Source organism: Neovison vison, chromosome 7 (assembly GCF_020171115.1).
Source record: "Neovison vison isolate M4711 chromosome 7, ASM_NN_V1, whole genome shotgun sequence".
Taxonomy (NCBI): Eukaryota; Metazoa; Chordata; class Mammalia; order Carnivora; family Mustelidae; genus Neogale; species Neogale vison.
In genome coordinates, this window is record NC_058097.1 from 150,543,444 (window position 1) to 150,561,462 (window position 18,019).

At 56.9% G+C, this 18,019-nt stretch overlaps 1 protein-coding gene across 1 annotated transcript in view; it reads left to right on the plus strand.

Annotated features, from left to right (window-relative positions):
- PDE2A (phosphodiesterase 2A) overlaps positions 1 to 15,623 on the plus strand; it is a 63,727-nt gene extending 48,104 nt beyond the window's left edge. The window contains exons 6-30 of the mRNA XM_044258604.1: positions 1,418 to 1,477; positions 2,079 to 2,229; positions 2,427 to 2,479; positions 2,664 to 2,738; positions 2,854 to 2,895; positions 3,437 to 3,505; positions 3,744 to 3,874; positions 6,832 to 6,943; positions 7,437 to 7,476; positions 7,616 to 7,679; positions 8,201 to 8,273; positions 8,421 to 8,598; positions 8,823 to 8,935; positions 9,610 to 9,687; positions 10,509 to 10,631; positions 11,180 to 11,250; positions 11,514 to 11,636; positions 11,977 to 12,064; positions 12,319 to 12,366; positions 13,418 to 13,492; positions 13,576 to 13,675; positions 13,938 to 14,050; positions 14,422 to 14,460; positions 14,596 to 14,702; positions 14,987 to 15,623. Of these exons, the coding sequence (XP_044114539.1) occupies positions 1,418 to 1,477; positions 2,079 to 2,229; positions 2,427 to 2,479; positions 2,664 to 2,738; positions 2,854 to 2,895; positions 3,437 to 3,505; positions 3,744 to 3,874; positions 6,832 to 6,943; positions 7,437 to 7,476; positions 7,616 to 7,679; positions 8,201 to 8,273; positions 8,421 to 8,598; positions 8,823 to 8,935; positions 9,610 to 9,687; positions 10,509 to 10,631; positions 11,180 to 11,250; positions 11,514 to 11,636; positions 11,977 to 12,064; positions 12,319 to 12,366; positions 13,418 to 13,492; positions 13,576 to 13,675; positions 13,938 to 14,050; positions 14,422 to 14,460; positions 14,596 to 14,702; positions 14,987 to 15,197 (2,337 nt within the window). The 3' untranslated portion in view covers positions 15,198 to 15,623. The remainder of the gene's footprint in view (positions 1 to 1,417; positions 1,478 to 2,078; positions 2,230 to 2,426; positions 2,480 to 2,663; positions 2,739 to 2,853; positions 2,896 to 3,436; positions 3,506 to 3,743; positions 3,875 to 6,831; positions 6,944 to 7,436; positions 7,477 to 7,615; positions 7,680 to 8,200; positions 8,274 to 8,420; positions 8,599 to 8,822; positions 8,936 to 9,609; positions 9,688 to 10,508; positions 10,632 to 11,179; positions 11,251 to 11,513; positions 11,637 to 11,976; positions 12,065 to 12,318; positions 12,367 to 13,417; positions 13,493 to 13,575; positions 13,676 to 13,937; positions 14,051 to 14,421; positions 14,461 to 14,595; positions 14,703 to 14,986) is intronic.
- The last annotated feature ends 2,396 nt before the right edge of the window (positions 15,624 to 18,019 follow it).

Here is an 18,019-nt window from a genome sequence, read left to right on the forward strand (position 1 = left end):
CAGATGTACTGCCATGGATCCCCAGTACAGTGAAGCTAAAGTCCAATTCCTTCGCCTTACACTCAACGCTCTTCCCCCTGTGGCACCGTGGATCCTACCCTCGCCCTGGTCATCCCAATCCCATGCCACCTCTTAGCCAGCCCTGCCAGGACACCCCTGGCTGCAGTGTCCCCTCTCTTCAGGCTCCACCTGTCCTCCACATACTTCAGTACCAGTTCTTGAAGCCCCCCTAATGCCCTTCCCCTCGGATCCCCCACAACCCTGAAGTTCCCACCCACACCATCTGCCCTCTCCTACTTCCTCAGGTCTGAGGTTCTGTACCCCACCAATTGCATCCCCCACTCCATCCCACCCCAGCCAGACTGTGAGCTGTCTGAGAACCTGCTCTCCATCTGCTCCAGGCAGGGGACCTCTCCTCTCCATCTGCTCCAGGCAGGGGACCTAGAGCAGAGGTGGATGGGGGCTGCTGCATGGGGAGGGAGGATGAAGGAGGGACCCCAGTGCAGTCACTGTGGGGAGCCCTGCAGGTGGCAAGCAGCTCTGAGTAGGCACAGGAAGCTGGTGATGCAGGTGGGGAGCCTAGCTGGCAGGACCTGCCGTGGGCTCCCAGACTGCCACCCCCCCCCCGCCATTTTCTTACCAAGTACCCATGCAGGGGTCAGGGAAGAGTGTTCACAAAGTATAGAAGATGCGCTAAGGGTATTCCTCATGATTGACACGGGGAAGTTGGATGATAGATGATGGGGGGGGCTGAGAGTGGATCCTGAGAGGGGAAGGTATGGGCAGACAAGGGGAGGGAGTGATTGGTGCTCTCCCAGACTCTGCCACTTTCTGCTGTGTGACCATGGGCAAGGCAATACAACCTTTCTGGGCCTTGGTTCATGTGCAGGATGGAAGCTGGTGAGAATCCCACACGTGTAAAGCAAGCACTTTATCACTCCTTTCAACCATTCTCCCAACCTTCCTCCCAAGTTCTTTAGGCTCGGCAGATGCATCATAAATGTTGAAACTCTTCCCTTACTGCAGACTCCAGGGCAGCTCAAGCCTCAACTCGGAAAGTATGGAGCTGGGGGCTGAGGCTAATACCACTGATTCCATAATCAGCGCCTAAGGGGCTCCATGGGCTGGGAGATGGAAAGGGGTCCAAGGTCACTCCCCCCTTTCCCTCACTGGGCACCTGGGTTGTGCTGTTAATGGGACAGTGTCTGAAAAGGCAGAGATCTTTCTTTGGATTAGCCCTAGAAGGCTTCCTGGAGGAGGGGATTTTCCTGGCATCATCTGCTTGGTCAGAAGAATGGGCTTATCATTGAGGCCCACAGACTGGGGTGTGGATGTATTGGTAGTGACAGGTGTGTCCTGGGCATGGGACAGAAGCCTCGGGGAGGTCACAGGTGGTCCCCCTCTCATATTCCTTCAGGTGCACTGTGGCCAGCTGAGCGACAGTGAAGAGTGGAGCCTGCAGGCGGTGGAGAAGCATGTGAGTGGGGGTAGGGCCGGGTAAGACGGGGGCTGCTGAAGACCTCACCACAACTGGTAGGAAGATGATCTGGCCGGGGAACTGGACAGACCTGGGTTCCTGTCCACCATCTTTGGGCCATGTGACCTTGAGCAAGTCACTTAACCTTTCTGGGCCTCAGTTTCACATCTGAAAATGAGGATGAGGATAGCACCGACTTGCTTATTGTACAGTGAGATAAGGCAAGTCAGATACCTTGTCAATACTTAGGAAGGACTATGTACTTAATGATCCTGAGACTTTAGGAGTTTGTGACTTTAGCAAGGCCTTCCAACTCCCTGAGTGCCAGAGAAGCGGAGAAATCTGACCCCGCCCCGTCTAGTAAGAGCCTGGGGGCCAGCCAGGGGGACAAATCCTGTCCCTAGCTGTTCAAGGACTGAAGGATGCACCTGGGGCGCTGAGAGCCTACGGGTGGGTGGAGCGCTAAGGGCTGAATTGTTTGGGACGGGGGTTGGGGGCAACGAGCACCGCAGGACGAGGGAGCAAAGGCAAAGGTCTCCAGGCGGCAGCGAGCGTCGTACAGGTGGGGCGAGTGACTCGCTGACCACTCGGCTTGTCCCAGACCCTGGTGGCCCTGCGAAGGGTGCAGGCCTTGCAGCAGCGCGGGCTCGGCGCGGCCTCCGAAGCGGTCCAGAACCCCCCGGCTGCGGCGGCAAACCAGAAGGGCGGCGTCGCGTACACGGACCAGGACCGGAAGATCCTACAGCTGTGCGGTGAGGACCCGGCGGGGGCGGGGCCCCGCGGCCCGACAGGATCTAACCTGGAAGGGACGGGCCTATGGGGTGGGGCGCGCCCGGAATGGGGGACCGGAGTGGCAAGTGGAAGGGAGGTCTACGGGCCGGGCCGGCAGGTGGAGCACCCCTGGGGGAGTCGATGAGTCTTCCCTCTGCCCCGCGCCTCCCCACTGCAGGGGAACTCTACGACCTGGACGCCTCTTCCCTGCAGCTCAAAGTCCTCCAATACGTGAGTGCACGTGCTTCTCCCCCGCCCCCGGTGGTCCTCCAGGGACCTAGGGCCCTTCTCAATCAGATTCCGGCGCCCCGCCCTCCCTTCCTCCCACCTGAGGAGCCTCGGAGAGGCGAGAGGGTGGGAAGTGGGGGTGGCCCCAGATCCGCGGTCAGCCTCTCCCTTGGTCCCTGCCTCTCAGCTGCAGCAGGAAACCCAGGCATCTCGCTGCTGCCTCCTGCTGGTGTCCGAGGACAATCTCCAGCTTTCCTGTAAGGTGAGGGCCCAGGTCCACTGTGGATTAGAGAGGGGGCGGGGGACCCGGGGACCCGGGTCTCCGAGAGGAACAGCCTTGCCCACCATTTAACCGGTGCCGCCACTTTGCCCCTCAGGTCATTGGAGATAAAGTGCTACAGGAGGAAACCAGCTTTCCGGTGAGTCCCCCATGCATCCTCAGTGCTGGGAGTCCTGGAAGGAGTAGGGCCAGTGAGGGGCTCCAGGGAGCTGGCCAGAGAGACGGGATCTCTGCTAGAATCTCTTGGAATCTGCTGGAAGTATCTGGATCTTGAAATCTATTTAGAAATGTTATGAGAGATAACAATCTGTCATGAACAGGATCCATTAGGAGAGATCTCTTATAATCTATAGAAAGGCTTACTTGGGACCAGTTCACTTCTGTTGGAATATTTCTGGATTTGGCTCTCTTAGAATCTGTTGAGTTCCACTCTCTGTGGAGTTTGCTTTTCTCTCTTCTAATTAGGGAATACTCTAATGTCATCCGAAGGGGATTCTGGTCAAGAGCAGAACTTCTCTCCACCTCACCTTCCACCCCAGCTCCCCAGTATTGACTCTATCCACCGTTTGGATTTACTGAAGAAGTTGCTGGAACTTACAGACTTGGGAGGGGGGTTGAGTCTGAGGTCACCTGACCTTGGAGAGAGCCGGGCCCTGACTCAGCCTCTTCTCACTCCCCAGCTGACAACCGGGCGCCTGGGCCACGTGGTGGAAGATAAGAAGTCTATCCAGCTGAAAGATCTCGCCTCTGTAAGCCATGGACTGGCTGGACTGGGGGAGGAGGCAAAGGGACAGGGTCTCTGGGAGAAGACAGCTTGCGAATGGGGGAGACAAGCCCCAGGGACTTTCTTCCAAGCCACCCCCGTATTTAGTCCTTCCCATCCCGCAGGAGCCCTTTAGAACTGCCTGTTGCAGGGTGTGGTGGTGGGCTCTGGACAAAGCACATTCCCTCCCTCCATCCCTACCCTGAGACCCCTCCCCTTTGCAGGAGGATGTGCAACAGCTGCAAAGCATGTTGGGCTGTGAGCTGCAGGCCATGCTCTGCGTCCCTGTCATCAGCCGGGCCACTGACCAGGTGGTGGCCTTGGCCTGCGCCTTCAACAAGCTTGGAGGAGACCCGTGAGTCTTGGTTGGGTGATGTGGATCAGGAGGTGGAGCTGAGAGGCTGGGCAGGGCTCTGCTAGGGCCATAGTGAGGGAAAGGCTCCAGGCAGGGGACACCGTCCCAGCAGTGGTGGGCCAAATGGCTTGTTGGTGCAGGAGCCTAGGGGATTCTGAATGTGCTGCAGCTTCTTCTGGCTGAGACACAGGTCACTGGTGACTCTCCATCATCCATTTTGGCTTATTTAAAATCATGTTGAGGGGTGTCTGGGTCACTGAGTCCATTAAGCATCTGCCTTCAGCTCAGGTCATGATTCCAGGACTCTGGGATCGAGCCCCACATTGGGCTCCCTATTCAGCAGGGAACCTGTTTCTCCTTCTCCCTCTGCCTGGTGCTCCCCCTGCTTGTTTGTGCTCTTTCTCTCTCTCTCTTTCTTTCTCTCTGTCAAATAAATAAATAAAATCTTTAAAAAAAAAATCATGTTGAGGTCCAAGTGAGTTCCCCTTCTTTTGCCCAATTCCTCTAGTTTGGATTATCTACTCTTAGAGAGAACTGGCCTTTCGCCCACTTGCCTTCACCCTCTTTTGGCACTTCTGCTGGAAACTGCCCTGTTGGAGGGTGGTGAGCTCTGGGATGGGTGAACTCTCTGGGACCCAGAGAGCGCCACTGACACTGTGGACAGGGGCTAAAGGGAAGAGGTGGGGGGCTGGGATAAGCTGAAGGACTGTAGAGACACTGACAGGGCAGCTCTAAGAATCCTAGAAAACAGTGGTGGGAAGGGAAGGGTCAGGTAAAGAGGCTTAGGAAGCTATTCTCAAGAACTGAGGTCAGATTTGGGGTCTAGAAGTGGAATTGTAAATAGATTTCATGTCCTACTCCAGCTCAGTACTTGTAGGAGCTGCCTGCAAGAGTTGGCTGAGCATGGAGGTTAGCTGAGTAAGAAACGGTGCCGTGACCAGGGAGCTGTGCCTGTCCTGGGCACAGGCTCCGTATGTGAGTGCTGCCACATGTGGTCCACTGCTCTCTCAGACTGTGCCTGAGTCTCACAGGGAGGAATGAGCAGGCGGGTGGGGGGTGAGTCTTGATTCCAGGATGCGGACATACTGACAAAACGCTTGGCTCCAGCAAGCAGACTGGGCTGGAGGTCCTGCAGAAAGTGGACACTGGGGATGTTGGGACGACTGAGATGTCAGAAAGTCTGGGCATGGTGTCTGCAAGGGTGAGGCAGAGATCTGGGAGTTGTAGGCCTGAGGAACAGGACCTGCCAGCACAGAGCTCTACAGGCAGGGCAGCTAGGCCTGGGGAAGTGAAGATGGGGCTAAAGCAGAACCCCCTGAGGAAGGGAGGGTGTGGGATCTGTGTCATCCGTGCTTGGCGTCCTACTGGTGGGAGCATTTACATCGTTCAGCAAGCACACATTGGGCACCTACTCTGTCCAGCTCTGAACTGGTCAGGTGGCCTCAGAAAGGTCCCTCGGGAGGGGAGTACAGAGAGAGGGGGTTCAGCAGGGGCTGTGACCTCTGGCTCCTGGCTGGGGGACTGGGCTCTGAGATGGCCTTAGACCTGGAGGAGAGGTGGCATCAGAAGGGAAATGAGATGGGACTTGGTGACAGCTCTGTAGCCGTCTCTGGGTCCCACACATTTCAAGGAGTGAGTGCTGAATGAGTGTATGAGACAAGGTGGGATTCCGCTCAGAGCGGGGATGGCAGACAAGCTGCCTGGAGCCCAAAGAACAGGGACCCCAGAGTCCCTTGAGCTGGGAGCATGAGGTTCCTCCGGCTGGCCGGCTGGTGGCCAGGACAGACATAGAATACAGTTAAAGCACTTAGCAGACGCCTCCCATTTATCTCTCTGGCACCAGTTCTGCACTGGGTGACACAGTCATGGTCCCTGCCTTCAAGATTTGAAGTTTATTTTCAGGGCAGAGAGGGAGGAGGGTGGGAAAGGTATTCTAGGCAGACTGAACAGTGTGGGGAAAAGCGTGAAGGTGTGAAAGAGCCTGAGGTTTTCTCAGAATGATGAGGATCTCAGTAAGGCTTAGTATGAGAGACACCCATAGATATGGGGACAGAGGTGAGCGGGACCAGACTGAGGGAACTCACATGCTGTGCTAGGGAGTGTGGGGAGAGGATACAGGGTGGTGGGGACAGGGATCTAGACCCAAAGCATGAGGCAGCCAGCAGGAGTGGGGGATACCCTGGCAAAGGAGCACCAAGACTGGCCATAAAATGGGGAGAAGACTAGGCAGGGAAATCTGGGGGCTGAGAGGTCAAGATCTCAGAGGCATGCTTCTCCCCCTCATTCCTAAGGCCCCCACTTGAGAGGCTAACCCATGTCTCCAGTGCAGATCCTCCCTAGCTTGGTCCCTCCAGCCCCACAGAACTCCCTGTCACTCGGTGGCCAGATTGAATGACCTTAGCAGGACCAGGGGTCATCTTGCCAAATGGGAGCTAGCTCTGAGAGAGATGGGCTCCTCCCATCTCGCAGCCACGTTAGAATTTATGGCGGCACCAAATCACAGCCTGCAGAGTTGGAAGAGTAGGACAGTGACAGAAGCTGGACAAGACAGGGTGGGACCACTGCCCCTCCCTGATGCTGGTGGCCCCTGGGGAAGAGCAGGAGAATACCCAGCTCTGGCCCAAGCAAGTATCTAGTCTGAGAGGGGAGACCCAACCTCAGTGTGGATAAATCCGAAGTCAGTGGAAGGGGACATAGCTCTGGCTTCAAGAAACAATAGTTTGAGAAGGAAAACACATTTTGGTCTGAGGGAGATTAGAGCCTTCCCCTCAGAAAGCCCCCAGTCTGAGGGGGAAGCTGGCCTCAGCTGCATATGCCGCGAGCAGCCCGGGTAGAGGGGAGTGATGTTTAGCTGATGCGTCTCTGAGTGGACTTCCTGGGGAAATGGAAGCAAGGAGAAACAGGGAGGGAAGACCGCTGTCCACTGCCTCTCTAGTGACCCCTGCCCCCTGCCCCAGGTTCACGGACCAGGATGAGCGTGTGATCCAGCACTGCTTCCACTACACGAGCACTGTGCTCACCAGCACCCTGGCCTTCCAGAAGGAGCAAAAGCTCAAGTGTGAGTGCCAGGTGAGTCACCTACTATGAGCCTCTCTTGGAGATGAAGTCACCCAGCTCTCAGCCCCAGAGCATCACCCATAGGAAAAAGCCCCTGTCTTTCTGGACTGATGGTAGGAAGGTTAACTACCTAGTGCCCTGGAGGCTTCTTAAAGAGGGAGGTGGGTCAGTGGTTCCTCCAGCCGGCCCGCCGCTGGCGGCAGGCACTGTGTGCGATTGTCCTCTAGTGTTCAACTTGGGTACTACAACAACATCTGGGCAGCGGGAGCCGTCGACGTGAGGGAGAACCCGAGACTCCAGATTACTGTGCTCCTTCTCTGGGGCTGTACTTCCCACTCCTTCAGTTGGTAGCCAGATGATATAATTAGACTCTGCCAGTCCTCAGCATGACCAGAGAGCCAGAGAGGAGGAATGAGAAGACTCAGGAAGCATTGGAGGCAGGGGGCTGGAGAGGGGGACCCCTCTGCAACGCCAACCCCTACGATCTTCATTCTCTCCATTCCAGGCTCTTCTCCAAGTAGCAAAGAACCTCTTCACTCACCTGGGTGAGTGAACTGTCCTCCTCCATGCCCAGCTGTGGGGTGGGAGTGGGGGTGGGCGTTTTGGGGAGGAAAGGTGAGAAGGCTTGTTCTTGGCACTCTAGCTTGGTCTCATCACTGCCGTCCACGCTTCTCCCACCCACAGATGATGTCTCTGTCCTGCTCCAGGAGATCATCACAGAGGCCAGAAACCTCAGCAATGCTGAGATGTAAGCGAATCTACCTCAGGGTGGGGCAGCAGAGGCTCCAGTCCTCAGGTCTCATCCCCTTTTTCTTTTTCCCTCTCCCCTCCCCCCAACTGCCTCCTTGTGGGACCCTGTCATGTTTTGAATGATCCTTTATTTCATGCTTGTGTCCCTTACTAGTAACGTCCAATGACAGTGGAGGGGTGGGGGGCTCCCTTTGCTGGCCACGGATCCCCAGCTCCTAACACAGTGCCTGGCACACAGTAGCTGCAACAAGGAGGAAAAAAAAAATCACTGGGATGAATTTATGTCTCCCAGCTCCTAACACAGTGCCTGGCACACAGTAGCTGCAACAAGGAGGAAAAAAAAAAAAATCATTGGGATGAATTTATGTCTGGAGTCAGCCAGCCCTCCAGAGGGTCTCGTAACGGAGCACTCCTTCCAGACTTCAGAAATCTGGGCTTTGCCCTAAGTCGTGAGAAGTGGGGGGGGGGGTGTCAGAGAGGGGTGTCAGGGCGCTGTGGACTGAGGCTATCTCCCCACAGCTGCTCCGTGTTCCTGCTGGACCAGAATGAGCTGGTGGCCAAGGTGTTCGACGGGGGTGTGGTGGATGACGAGGTGAGGCGCGGCCGTGCGGAGGGCGGGTGTGGCCGTAGTTCTGGGAGCCAGGAGTCCGCAGGGCGGCGAGGGAGCAGAAGGGACAGTGCACGGTCCGCTCCCTGGCGGGCCGCTGACTTCCTCCCTACTCTGTTACCGCCCCGGCAGAGCTACGAGATCCGCATTCCGGCTGACCAGGGCATTGCGGGCCACGTGGCAACCACCGGCCAGATCCTGAACATCCCAGACGCTTACGCGCACCCGCTTTTCTACCGCGGCGTGGACGACAGCACGGGCTTCCGCACGCGCAACATCCTCTGCTTCCCCATCAAGAACGAGAACCAGGGTGCGAGCCCCCGTCGGCTCCGGGAAGAGGGGCGGGGCGGGGCCTGAGCAGGATGGGGCGGAGCCGAGCGGAGAGTTGGCGACCCTTCCCCACCACCCTAAGAGTCCCAGAGCAGAAAAGGCCTTGCGGTTACCCAGGCCCGGACGTCCCTTGAGGACACACTGGGAAGGCAGACGCCACCGGACACACCCACCGGCTGGTGCTAGCCCCTCTCTGGTCCCCAGAGGTCATCGGTGTGGCCGAGCTGGTGAACAAGATTAACGGACCATGGTTCAGCAAGTTCGATGAGGACTTGGCGACAGCCTTCTCCATCTACTGTGGCATCAGCATAGCCCATGTGAGTGGGGACAGGGCCTAGAGCCAGTGCAGGACCTTCTGTTATCCTCTCCTCATTGACTTTGTCCAGAGCACGGGTCTGTAACTCGGAGTTCTGCTCTGGGTCACACTGTACAGCCTACAGTGCCTGCTGGTCACCTCTGACCTGTTCCCCATCTGAAAATCAGGATACTATTACTATATACTATCTTGTCCTGTTAGACTTCTAGGATCAGGGAAGACTCCAATTGTCATTATTGCCCATCCCTTCCCAAAGCAACCTCAACCCAAGCCCCTGGTTAGCTTATTTTTGGGAAACGTTGGGTCTCATTGTCCAGAATTGGCAGTTCTGGCTCAGGGAAGCCAACCACTAGGTTCCTGAGGCTCTCCCACTTCCTTGCTTCTCTTTCCCTGCTTTGGGACTCAGACTCCATGACTGAAGACTGGGGCAGGCACAGGAGGGGGTGCAAAGTGCCAGATCAAATGCCAAGAAGACCTGGGGAGGAGGAGCAAGGGGCGGGAGGTTTGGGGGGGAGTTGGAGGGTGCTCCCTACTCTGGGCTGGAGCTTGAAGGCTCGGACTAGGGTCAGCATGGGACAGGAGGGGGGTTCTGTCTGACCCCTTTGTCCCTGTCCTGGGCATTCTGAGATTTCATAGCCACTTTGGTTGAGCCCCATCTTTCCCTCTCTCCTCCAGTCTCTCCTATACAAGAAAGTGAATGAGGCCCAGTATCGCAGCCACCTAGCCAACGAGATGATGATGTACCACATGAAGGTGAGGGCTACATGGAGTCTCTGTCCTTCTTCTCAGGATCCCAGGGTTTCCTGCAACCCACCTGTTTCTTCCCTGCCTCCCAGTTCCTCAGGGGCCCAGGAGCAGCCTGGGTTTTCTGATTGCCCTCTCTTAAAGATAAGAATAGACCCAGAACAATGGCAGGCCTCCTGATCTCCTGCTTTCCTTCAAGGCAGCCTCTTTCAAGCAGGTTCTGGTTTAGCCCCAAGGCTGGCAGCAGGACCCAGCTCTGGGAGGAACTTGGATCAGTCTGATGTTCCCCACATCTGGGGAGAACTCCCACTTTAAGAATCACTGAAGGCTAGGAAGCTCACTCAGGGCCCTCCGCCAGCTCCCCTAGGTACTGTGGTCCTACAGTCCCCCACAGTCTGCTGATAGCCTGTTTCATTCCCAGACTCAGTTTCAGAAAAACGGTCCCAGGCTTTAGTTCATAGTGTGTGGTGGTCATTTTCCTCTAACCTATGTCCAAATCAAAGGGTCCCAGACTTTGTGGGTAGGGTCAAAGCTGTGGTTGGAAGGACTGAGGTTAGACTCTGGGACATTCTCCCTGAAGGAAGGAAGCCTCAAGTTAGTGTCTGTGAAAGGCTGGCGTTATTTGGGGGGTATCGTCTTTGCTGAGGATAGGCTCTTACAGATGGGGGTTCTCACGGGCACGGAGGCACAGTGGGTGGGCTGGGCAACGGGGACCTCTTGCCCAGTGAGGGTGCATTTTGGGTGGGAGGGTCCCCCTGACTATGGGATTTTGAGGATGAGGACATTGGGTGGAGGTGGAGCCTCCTAACACCCTGGTTGGTCCCCTCTAGGTCTCTGATGATGAATACACCAAACTCCTCCATGACGGAATCCAGCCTGTGGCTGCCATTGACTCCAACTTTGCCAGTTTCACCTACACCCCTCGCTCTCTGCCCGAGGATGATACTTCCATGGTGAGCTGGCCCTTCCCCATATGACTGTAAGAGGTGGAGGATGTCAGCCAGGGATTTAAGTTAGACATGGACAGGAGCTTCCTGGCAAGACCGTCACCACCAAAGACCAGAGGGCCTCCCTCGGAGATGGAGTGGGCATGTGGTCTGCCAGCATGGACCACGGGGCCTTCCCAGGGCTCAGGGGCTGGACTGGATGACCGCCTAAGCCTGCCCCAGAACCATCAATGCCCAGGGCGTGTGGTCTCAGGGTTAGCAAGCCCTCCCTGGTTTTCTAAGATTTTGTGTGAACTTGGTTACAGGAATTCTTAGATCCCATTTCTGAAAGCTCATGGCTCTGGGAATGCTTGGCTCTACCATTTCGTCGTTCTCTGGGTTTTTGGTTTTTGGTTTTCGGGGTTTTTGTTGTTGTTGTTGTTGTTTTAATGGTTCTCTGGCTTAGATCTAAAGCTCTGAGATTCCAAAATTCTGTAGGCTTCAAGAAGGCCCAAGGCAGAGGAGTCATTTCAAAACTCACAGTCCTTCTGGTCCCCCCCTTTTTCTCTCTCCAGGCCATTCTGAGCATGCTGCAGGACATGAATTTCATCAACAACTACAAAATCGACTGCCCGACTCTGGCCCGGTACGCACCCCAGCCTTCCCCTCCACGGGCGGGGAGCCCCGGGCTTTGTCCCACTCTGTCCTCTAGTCTCATATCCATTGCCCCAGTACTCTGGGAAGGGGTCTCTGAGGATGACTGGGAGTGGCCCGGTGTGTCAGAGTGGGGCAATTCCCAGCCCCTGGGACCATGAGTAAAGGAAAGGAATGGGGGCAAGGCAGACCCTGAAGGGCTTCCTGGAGGAGGAGAGCCTGAGGCCCCTCTGCTGCTCTCTCTCCTCCCCCCAGGTTCTGTCTGATGGTGAAGAAGGGCTACCGGGATCCCCCCTACCACAACTGGATGCACGCCTTTTCTGTCTCCCACTTCTGCTACCTGCTCTACAAAAATCTGGAGCTCTCCAACTACCTCGAGTGAGTGGCTGCGCCAACCTCTCCTCCCCACCAACGTCTGGCAGCTGATGGAGTCCCCTTCCCATTGTGGCAGGCCCCCAACATGCACCACCTCCTGGGGTCCTCCTAAGGGTGTCGTGACGAAGGTTGCATAGTCCTGTTTTCCAGGTGGGACTTGCTCACAGTCACATACGCCTGGAACGATGAGCCTATGAAACTCCAAATCAGGGCTGCTTTCCAGGAAGGGGACCCAGGCGTCCCGAGCTCCTGTCTGGTGGCTCCCAGACAACTCATGCAGCCATTCTTCCTCTGGCTGTGTGGGAGGGGGCTGATCTCCCTCTCCCTGCTGCCTCCCAACCAGGGACATCGAGATCTTCGCCTTGTTTATTTCCTGCATGTGTCATGACCTGGACCACAGAGGCACAAACAACTCCTTCCAGGTGGCCTCGGTGAGACTCTGCCCTCCCCATGGGGCACCCTCCTGAGGGTATCTGGGAGTCTCAGCCCTCCATCCTGAGGGGAGGTGGGAGCTGCTGAGACCAGGAGCTGGTTTAGAGCTGGGAGGAGGCTCCCTGAGACTTTGCAAGGGCTCTAAGATAAGAGAGTCGTAAGGGGCGGGGAGGACAGGGCAACGCCTAGCCTAATGTGGCAGGCACTTACATCTGGATGTGAAGAGTGATGGAGATTTCTGGGGTTCTTCCAGAAATCTGTGCTGGCTGCGCTCTACAGCTCCGAGGGCTCTGTCATGGAGGTACCACCGTTCTACCTAATATCCCTGTACCCATCATCCTCTTAAGGCTGGTGACTTACATAGTTAGACTGTGACCCAGCTGCTCCTATTCCCAAGCCCTGCTCTCCAGACAGGCCCTGCGGACTGTCACCACCCCCGCGCCCAGGGCATGTTTGGTTCCTTTGGCTGGATGGGTGTGGAGAGGTGCCGGTGTGGATGGGGGTGTGAGTCAGCCTTCGGATTCTGCCCGAGCCCAGGTTTGCACAGGGAGGACTTGTATTTAACATGTTTCTCTTTGCGTGTCTGGGAATGCCCTGTGCATCCCGCTCCCCACCAGGCCTAGGATGGCTCTGCCCCCGTCACTCCCAGTTTTGCCTTAGGTTGTTTGAATTGGGTCTGTCCACTCCCCAGATGGAAGCTCCTTGGGGGAGGGACAAAATCTGAGACATCTCTGAATTCTCTGCCCTTGGCAAGGGCTTGGCACACAGTAAAGTCAAATTTTCAAGGTCACCTTGCCCCACGCTGCCCCCCCCACAACACCCCTTTGGAGACTGCCCCTGCTTGCATGCCCCTGGGAGACAAGGGGTTCACTCCCTCCCAGGAGGCCACCTGGCAGCCCTGCTTTTGCTCGCTGTGCCCTGGGCTAAGCCTGCTGCTCCTCCAAGTGACAGCCCGTCAGCATCTAGAGACAGGGGCCTTGCCCTCTCCTCATCACTGCCTTTCTTTGTCAGCAAACAAATGTTTGCTGCATGAATTAGTGTCTAGGACTCTGGGGGATCATTTCGGAATCACTCCAGTTTGAGAGGCTCTCAGAGTTTGCCTGGTTGTGTCCCTCCATGTGACAGCTGAGGGACCTGAGGCTCAGGGCCTACAGGGACCTGCCCAGGGTCACACAGAGGTCCGCAACAGAGCCCAGAATGGGAACCAGGTCCCCAGACTCCCTGGGTCTGCCCGCTGTGCTCACCTTGGGGGGCTGGAGCTGTACCGGGCCTGCTACCTCTCTTGGGGTCAGTGGTGAACAGTGCCCCCAGTCCCCACTGGGGCCCCCATCTTTCCTTTCCCCCCTCCCCAGAGACACCACTTCGCTCAGGCCATTGCCATCCTCAACACCCATGGTTGCAACATCTTCGACCACTTTTCCCGGAAGGTAATGGGGTCAGGGGTAGGGGCCGAGAGAGTGGGTGGGGGTGTCTGGCAGGAGGCCTTGACACTCCCCCCACCCCGGCCCAGGACTATCAACGTATGCTGGACCTGATGCGGGACATCATCTTGGCCACCGACCTGGCCCATCACCTTCGCATCTTCAAAGACCTCCAGAAGATGGCTGAAGGTGCCAGCTGTTAACCCCGGGCCTTGGGGTTGGGGAAGGACCACCAAGAGGGTGCTGTGGTTGCAGAGCAGCTCTAGGGGTTTAGACACCCCCTGCCCCCCTGCCCAGCATCGAGCCACCAGACCCAGGCAGATCCAGCACCCAGCCCTTTGGCTCCCATCCAGGGTGCTGGATTTCCTGAGCCACACATGGAGGGTGGGCCCTGGGGTCTTGCCCTTAGACAGAGGGGCCTGGGTCCTTGACCCGTTCCTCTCCCCAACAGTGGGTTATGACCGGAACAACAAGCAGCACCACAGCCTCCTCCTCTGCCTCCTTATGACCTCCTGTGACCTCTCTGACCAGACCAAGGGCTGGAAGACGACCAGGAAGATTGCTGTAAGTGCTGCCCCTCCCTGAGAAGCTGCCTGCCCAGTTCTGTGTGGCTCCTGCAGCCCAGACACCCTCTCTGGGTCAAGCTCAGTCTGGCTCAGTTTTGGGGAGACAGAAACCTAGATCAGTTCAGGGCGACAGATGGGGAGATTCAGAGAGGGGCACGGACTCACTGGGTGTCACACAGCAAGTCAGTGGCTGGTGGAAGGGGAGCCGGAATGCAGCCACTTGATCCCATCTGGGACTGTCCCCCTGCCAAACTGGGCCTGAGGTGGGGCTGAGGGCTGCCTCAGTTTGCCGTCTTGGGAATGAGCTGTAGGGGAGCTCACATAGACGGAGCCCATGCACAGAGTGTGACGAGAGTGCTGGCCTTTCAGGAGCTGATCTACAAAGAGTTCTTCTCCCAGGGAGACTTGGTATGTGGGGCATAACCCTGGGTGTCCAGGTTGCGGGGAGGGTTCCTGGCCTGGGACTGGGAAGGGCTGGGTAAGTTTCTTCCTGGTGCCTGACTGAGGGAGAAGGGGCCGGGCCTGACAACTTGCTGCGTACAGGAGAAGGCCATGGGCAACAGGCCGATGGAGATGATGGACCGGGAGAAGGCCTATATCCCTGAGCTGCAGATCAGCTTCATGGAGCACATCGCAATGCCCATCTACAAGTGAGAGAGTTCGGGGTGGGGTGGGGGGGGTGGAGCGGCTGCCAAGGGGATGGGGCTGGCTTCGGCAGACCCAGGGACTGGGCTTCCGAGCTCCAGCTGATGCACTGGGTGGCCTCTGGGCCCAGCCATCCTTTTCTGGCCCTTACATGAGGCTTTTACTTCATGCTCTCCTTGAGCATCCCGGTCCAGGCCTCACACTCAGGTGCAAGTTCCACCTGCAGGATAGCCCACATCGCCCTTGCTACTCACAGTCTGACTTCTGCCCTGCGCCCTTGCACCCCCAGGCTGCTGCAGGACCTGTTCCCCAAGGCGGCAGAGCTGTACGAGCGCGTGGCCTCTAACCGTGAGCACTGGACCAAGGTGTCTCACAAGTTCACCATCCGCGGCCTCCCGAGCAACAACTCGCTGGACTTCCTGGACGAGGAGTATGAGGTGCCTGACCTGGATGGCACGAGGGCCCCCGTCAACGGCTGCTGCAGCCTTGATGCTGAATGAGCCCTGACCCAGGACCCTTCCCTGCCCAGGCCTCCTCTTAACAGCCCGGCACTGGCTTGGCCCCAGTGTACTGGGACCAGAGCCACAGGTCCTAGGTTCTAATCCAGGACTTAACCGTGTGACCCTGGGCAAGCACCGACCTTCCTGGACCTCAACTTTCTTGTCTGTATAATGGAAGCAAGACTTCCAGCCTCACCAAGACTTTGTCATTTGCCCTCTGAGAGCACAGGGGGACCGAGAAGCAGTGGGACTCGCTCTGCGACCCTGACCACATCTTGGCAAGTCCTTCTGAGGCAGCCTGGATGGTTTCTCCTGGGCCCCATTCCTGCCTCACCTGATCTGGCCCTCTTCCCTCTTTCAGGGTTCTCCTGCAAGGAGGAGGTGGGACATCTCAGTGAGCAGGGAGTGGGTCTTAGAAATGGTCATTAATTCTGCTGGATGGCTAGAAATAGCCACGAGGCTGAAGGTGACCCTAAGGATCGCCACTATAATTGTGGTGAGCACTGGGAACTGGGGAGCTTCCCGGGCCCTACACAGAAGCTGCCAGAGGGCCAGCTCAGGGCTCTGGGCAGAGGGGGCTCAGGAAGAAAACAGGATGGGAATGATGGGCAGGAAGGAGCCTGAGGCTGGAAGACAGGTGCCAGTTGAGTCAATAATGCTTCCTCCTGATTGTGTGACCCTGGGCAAGTGACTTCCCTTGTGTGGGTGAGACAGAAGAGTGAGACAATCCATTTTCTAAGACCCCTTTTAGATCAAAGTCCCCTTGGCTCTGTGGAGTCCCAGGAGAAGCCGTGGAATGTCCCTGCAACCCTAGGGCAGAGAGCCGACCCTGAGTCCCTCAGGGGCCCCCTGAGTGTCCCCCCTCTTAGCCTAAGTCCCTTTCCCTTCCCTGCAGCCAGAGAGGGCTGCCTCAGCCCTAGCAGGGCTCCTATCTTCTTCAAGGCCATATCTACCCGTGCCCTGGGGCTTGGGAGACCCCCCTAGGGCCGGGCCTCTTGGGTCAGCCCGGCTGCTGGCTTCTCCCTTCTCTGTGTTCTGTATGTGTTGTGGGGTGGGGGGAGGGGGGCCACCTGCCTTACCTATTCTGAGTTGCCTTTAGAGAGATGCGTTTTTCTAGGATTCTGTGCAACTGTTGTATATGGTCCCGTGGGCTGACCGCTTTGTACATGAGAATAAATCTATTTCTTTCTACCAACCCTGTCCCATGGGGCTATTTCCAGATACTGTGCACGGGGATGGGGGAGACAGAATTGGGGCCAGCTAAAGCTCTTTAGAACTCCGCAGCTACTGGAGCCCCCACCATTCGTGCATAGCTCCTCTTCTAGGAGAGTCACAGACCTGTTTGGGCACCCCCTGGACCAGTCCTCTACCAGACCATGGGGCTTAGAGGCAGACGGTGGATAAGGAGGCCTGGGCATGGAGCAGTGAGGGACATGCTGGCTGGCAGAGACTGTGAGCTGGGAAGAAAGAATTGGGCTGAAGCTGGCTGCCTGGGAAGAAAGAACTAGGCTGAAGCAGGCCGCCTAGAGCTTGTCCTAAACCCTCTGTCTGCTGACCTCCTGGTCACGAGTGCCCACCCAGCCAGAGCCTAGACCTCTGAAATCCCTCCGGGCCTTCCCCAGCTGGGTACCCCTAAGTCCTGCTGAGAAAGTGCCCCTGAGTCTGACTCTACACCAGATACAGCCCCCAAGTTGTGTCTGTGGATTTGCTTCCCTGCTTTTTTGGCCGTGAGCATGTTTCCGTCTGCAGGGAGAGAGGCAGAGCCCACACTGGAACAGCAGCAGGCTCAGATGGGTAAAATGTCTACACCCTGCCCTCTCTTGCCTATACCCCCTCTCCTCCCCATTTCCTCTCCTGTTTATCTCGTCCAGATCAGTAAAGCTTGATACGTTCAGTGCTCAACGCTGGGATTTCCTTTCCTAGGACGGGGAGGAAAGGAGGGCTGGGAGAAGATGGTTAGGGCCATCCTGTGACCACTGGCGGTGCTCCGGGTGCCAGCCTTTGGGACCACAGAGCCTATTTCTCATGGTTTGGTACCTGCTCTTCTGGGCTGGATGGTTTGCAGGGCACCTCGCTTTCCCTTAGGAGCTTGGGTCCAGTCCCCTTCCCTGCCCAGCCCCCGCTTTGGGCTCTCCCAGTCTGTCCCTGTCTTCTCTCAGCACAGGACCCAGGCTGACCAGTGGTCCCCCAGGTAGGGGCAGGTCAGTGCCCAGCAGGCCCCTTGCTCATAGGGGCTGGCTGTTCTAACAATGTGCAGCTGACCCCAGCATCAGTGTGTGTTGGCACAGGTGCTTCTCTGCCTGTGATTCCCCTCCCCTTCCCCCAACCCTGAATGTGTGTCCCTCTTCTACCAAGCACAGCCTGTGTGCACACTGCAGGGATCCCGCTCCCCGTCCCTGCATCTGTCGTCTGTCCCCAGCTCAACCCTCCCTTGAGGACATCTAATCCCATTTGAGGCCCATGCTGTGACAGATCCTTCCTCGCCACCCAGTTGAGCGAACAGCTCACAAATATTTCTTCATGCCTTTGCTGAGGCCCAGAGCTAACTCTCTTTGTCACTACTCTGGAAGGTCTAACAGCCTGGCCAGGAAGATATGGTCACAGGACATGACAATCGTATGGGACTCTTGACCATGGGGCCCCGGGCAGGGTCACAGCCCTGAGGAAAGGCAGGGAGGTCTGGAAGATGAGCAGGTATTGTTTTCCTGTGGGCACAAAGGGACAGGCGCTTTGGTAGAAGGACTGCTCATATAAAGGCACACAAGGAATGAAGAGACAGAGGGAAGATCAGGAAGGGCCTTGAATACTAGGCTGGGAAGTTC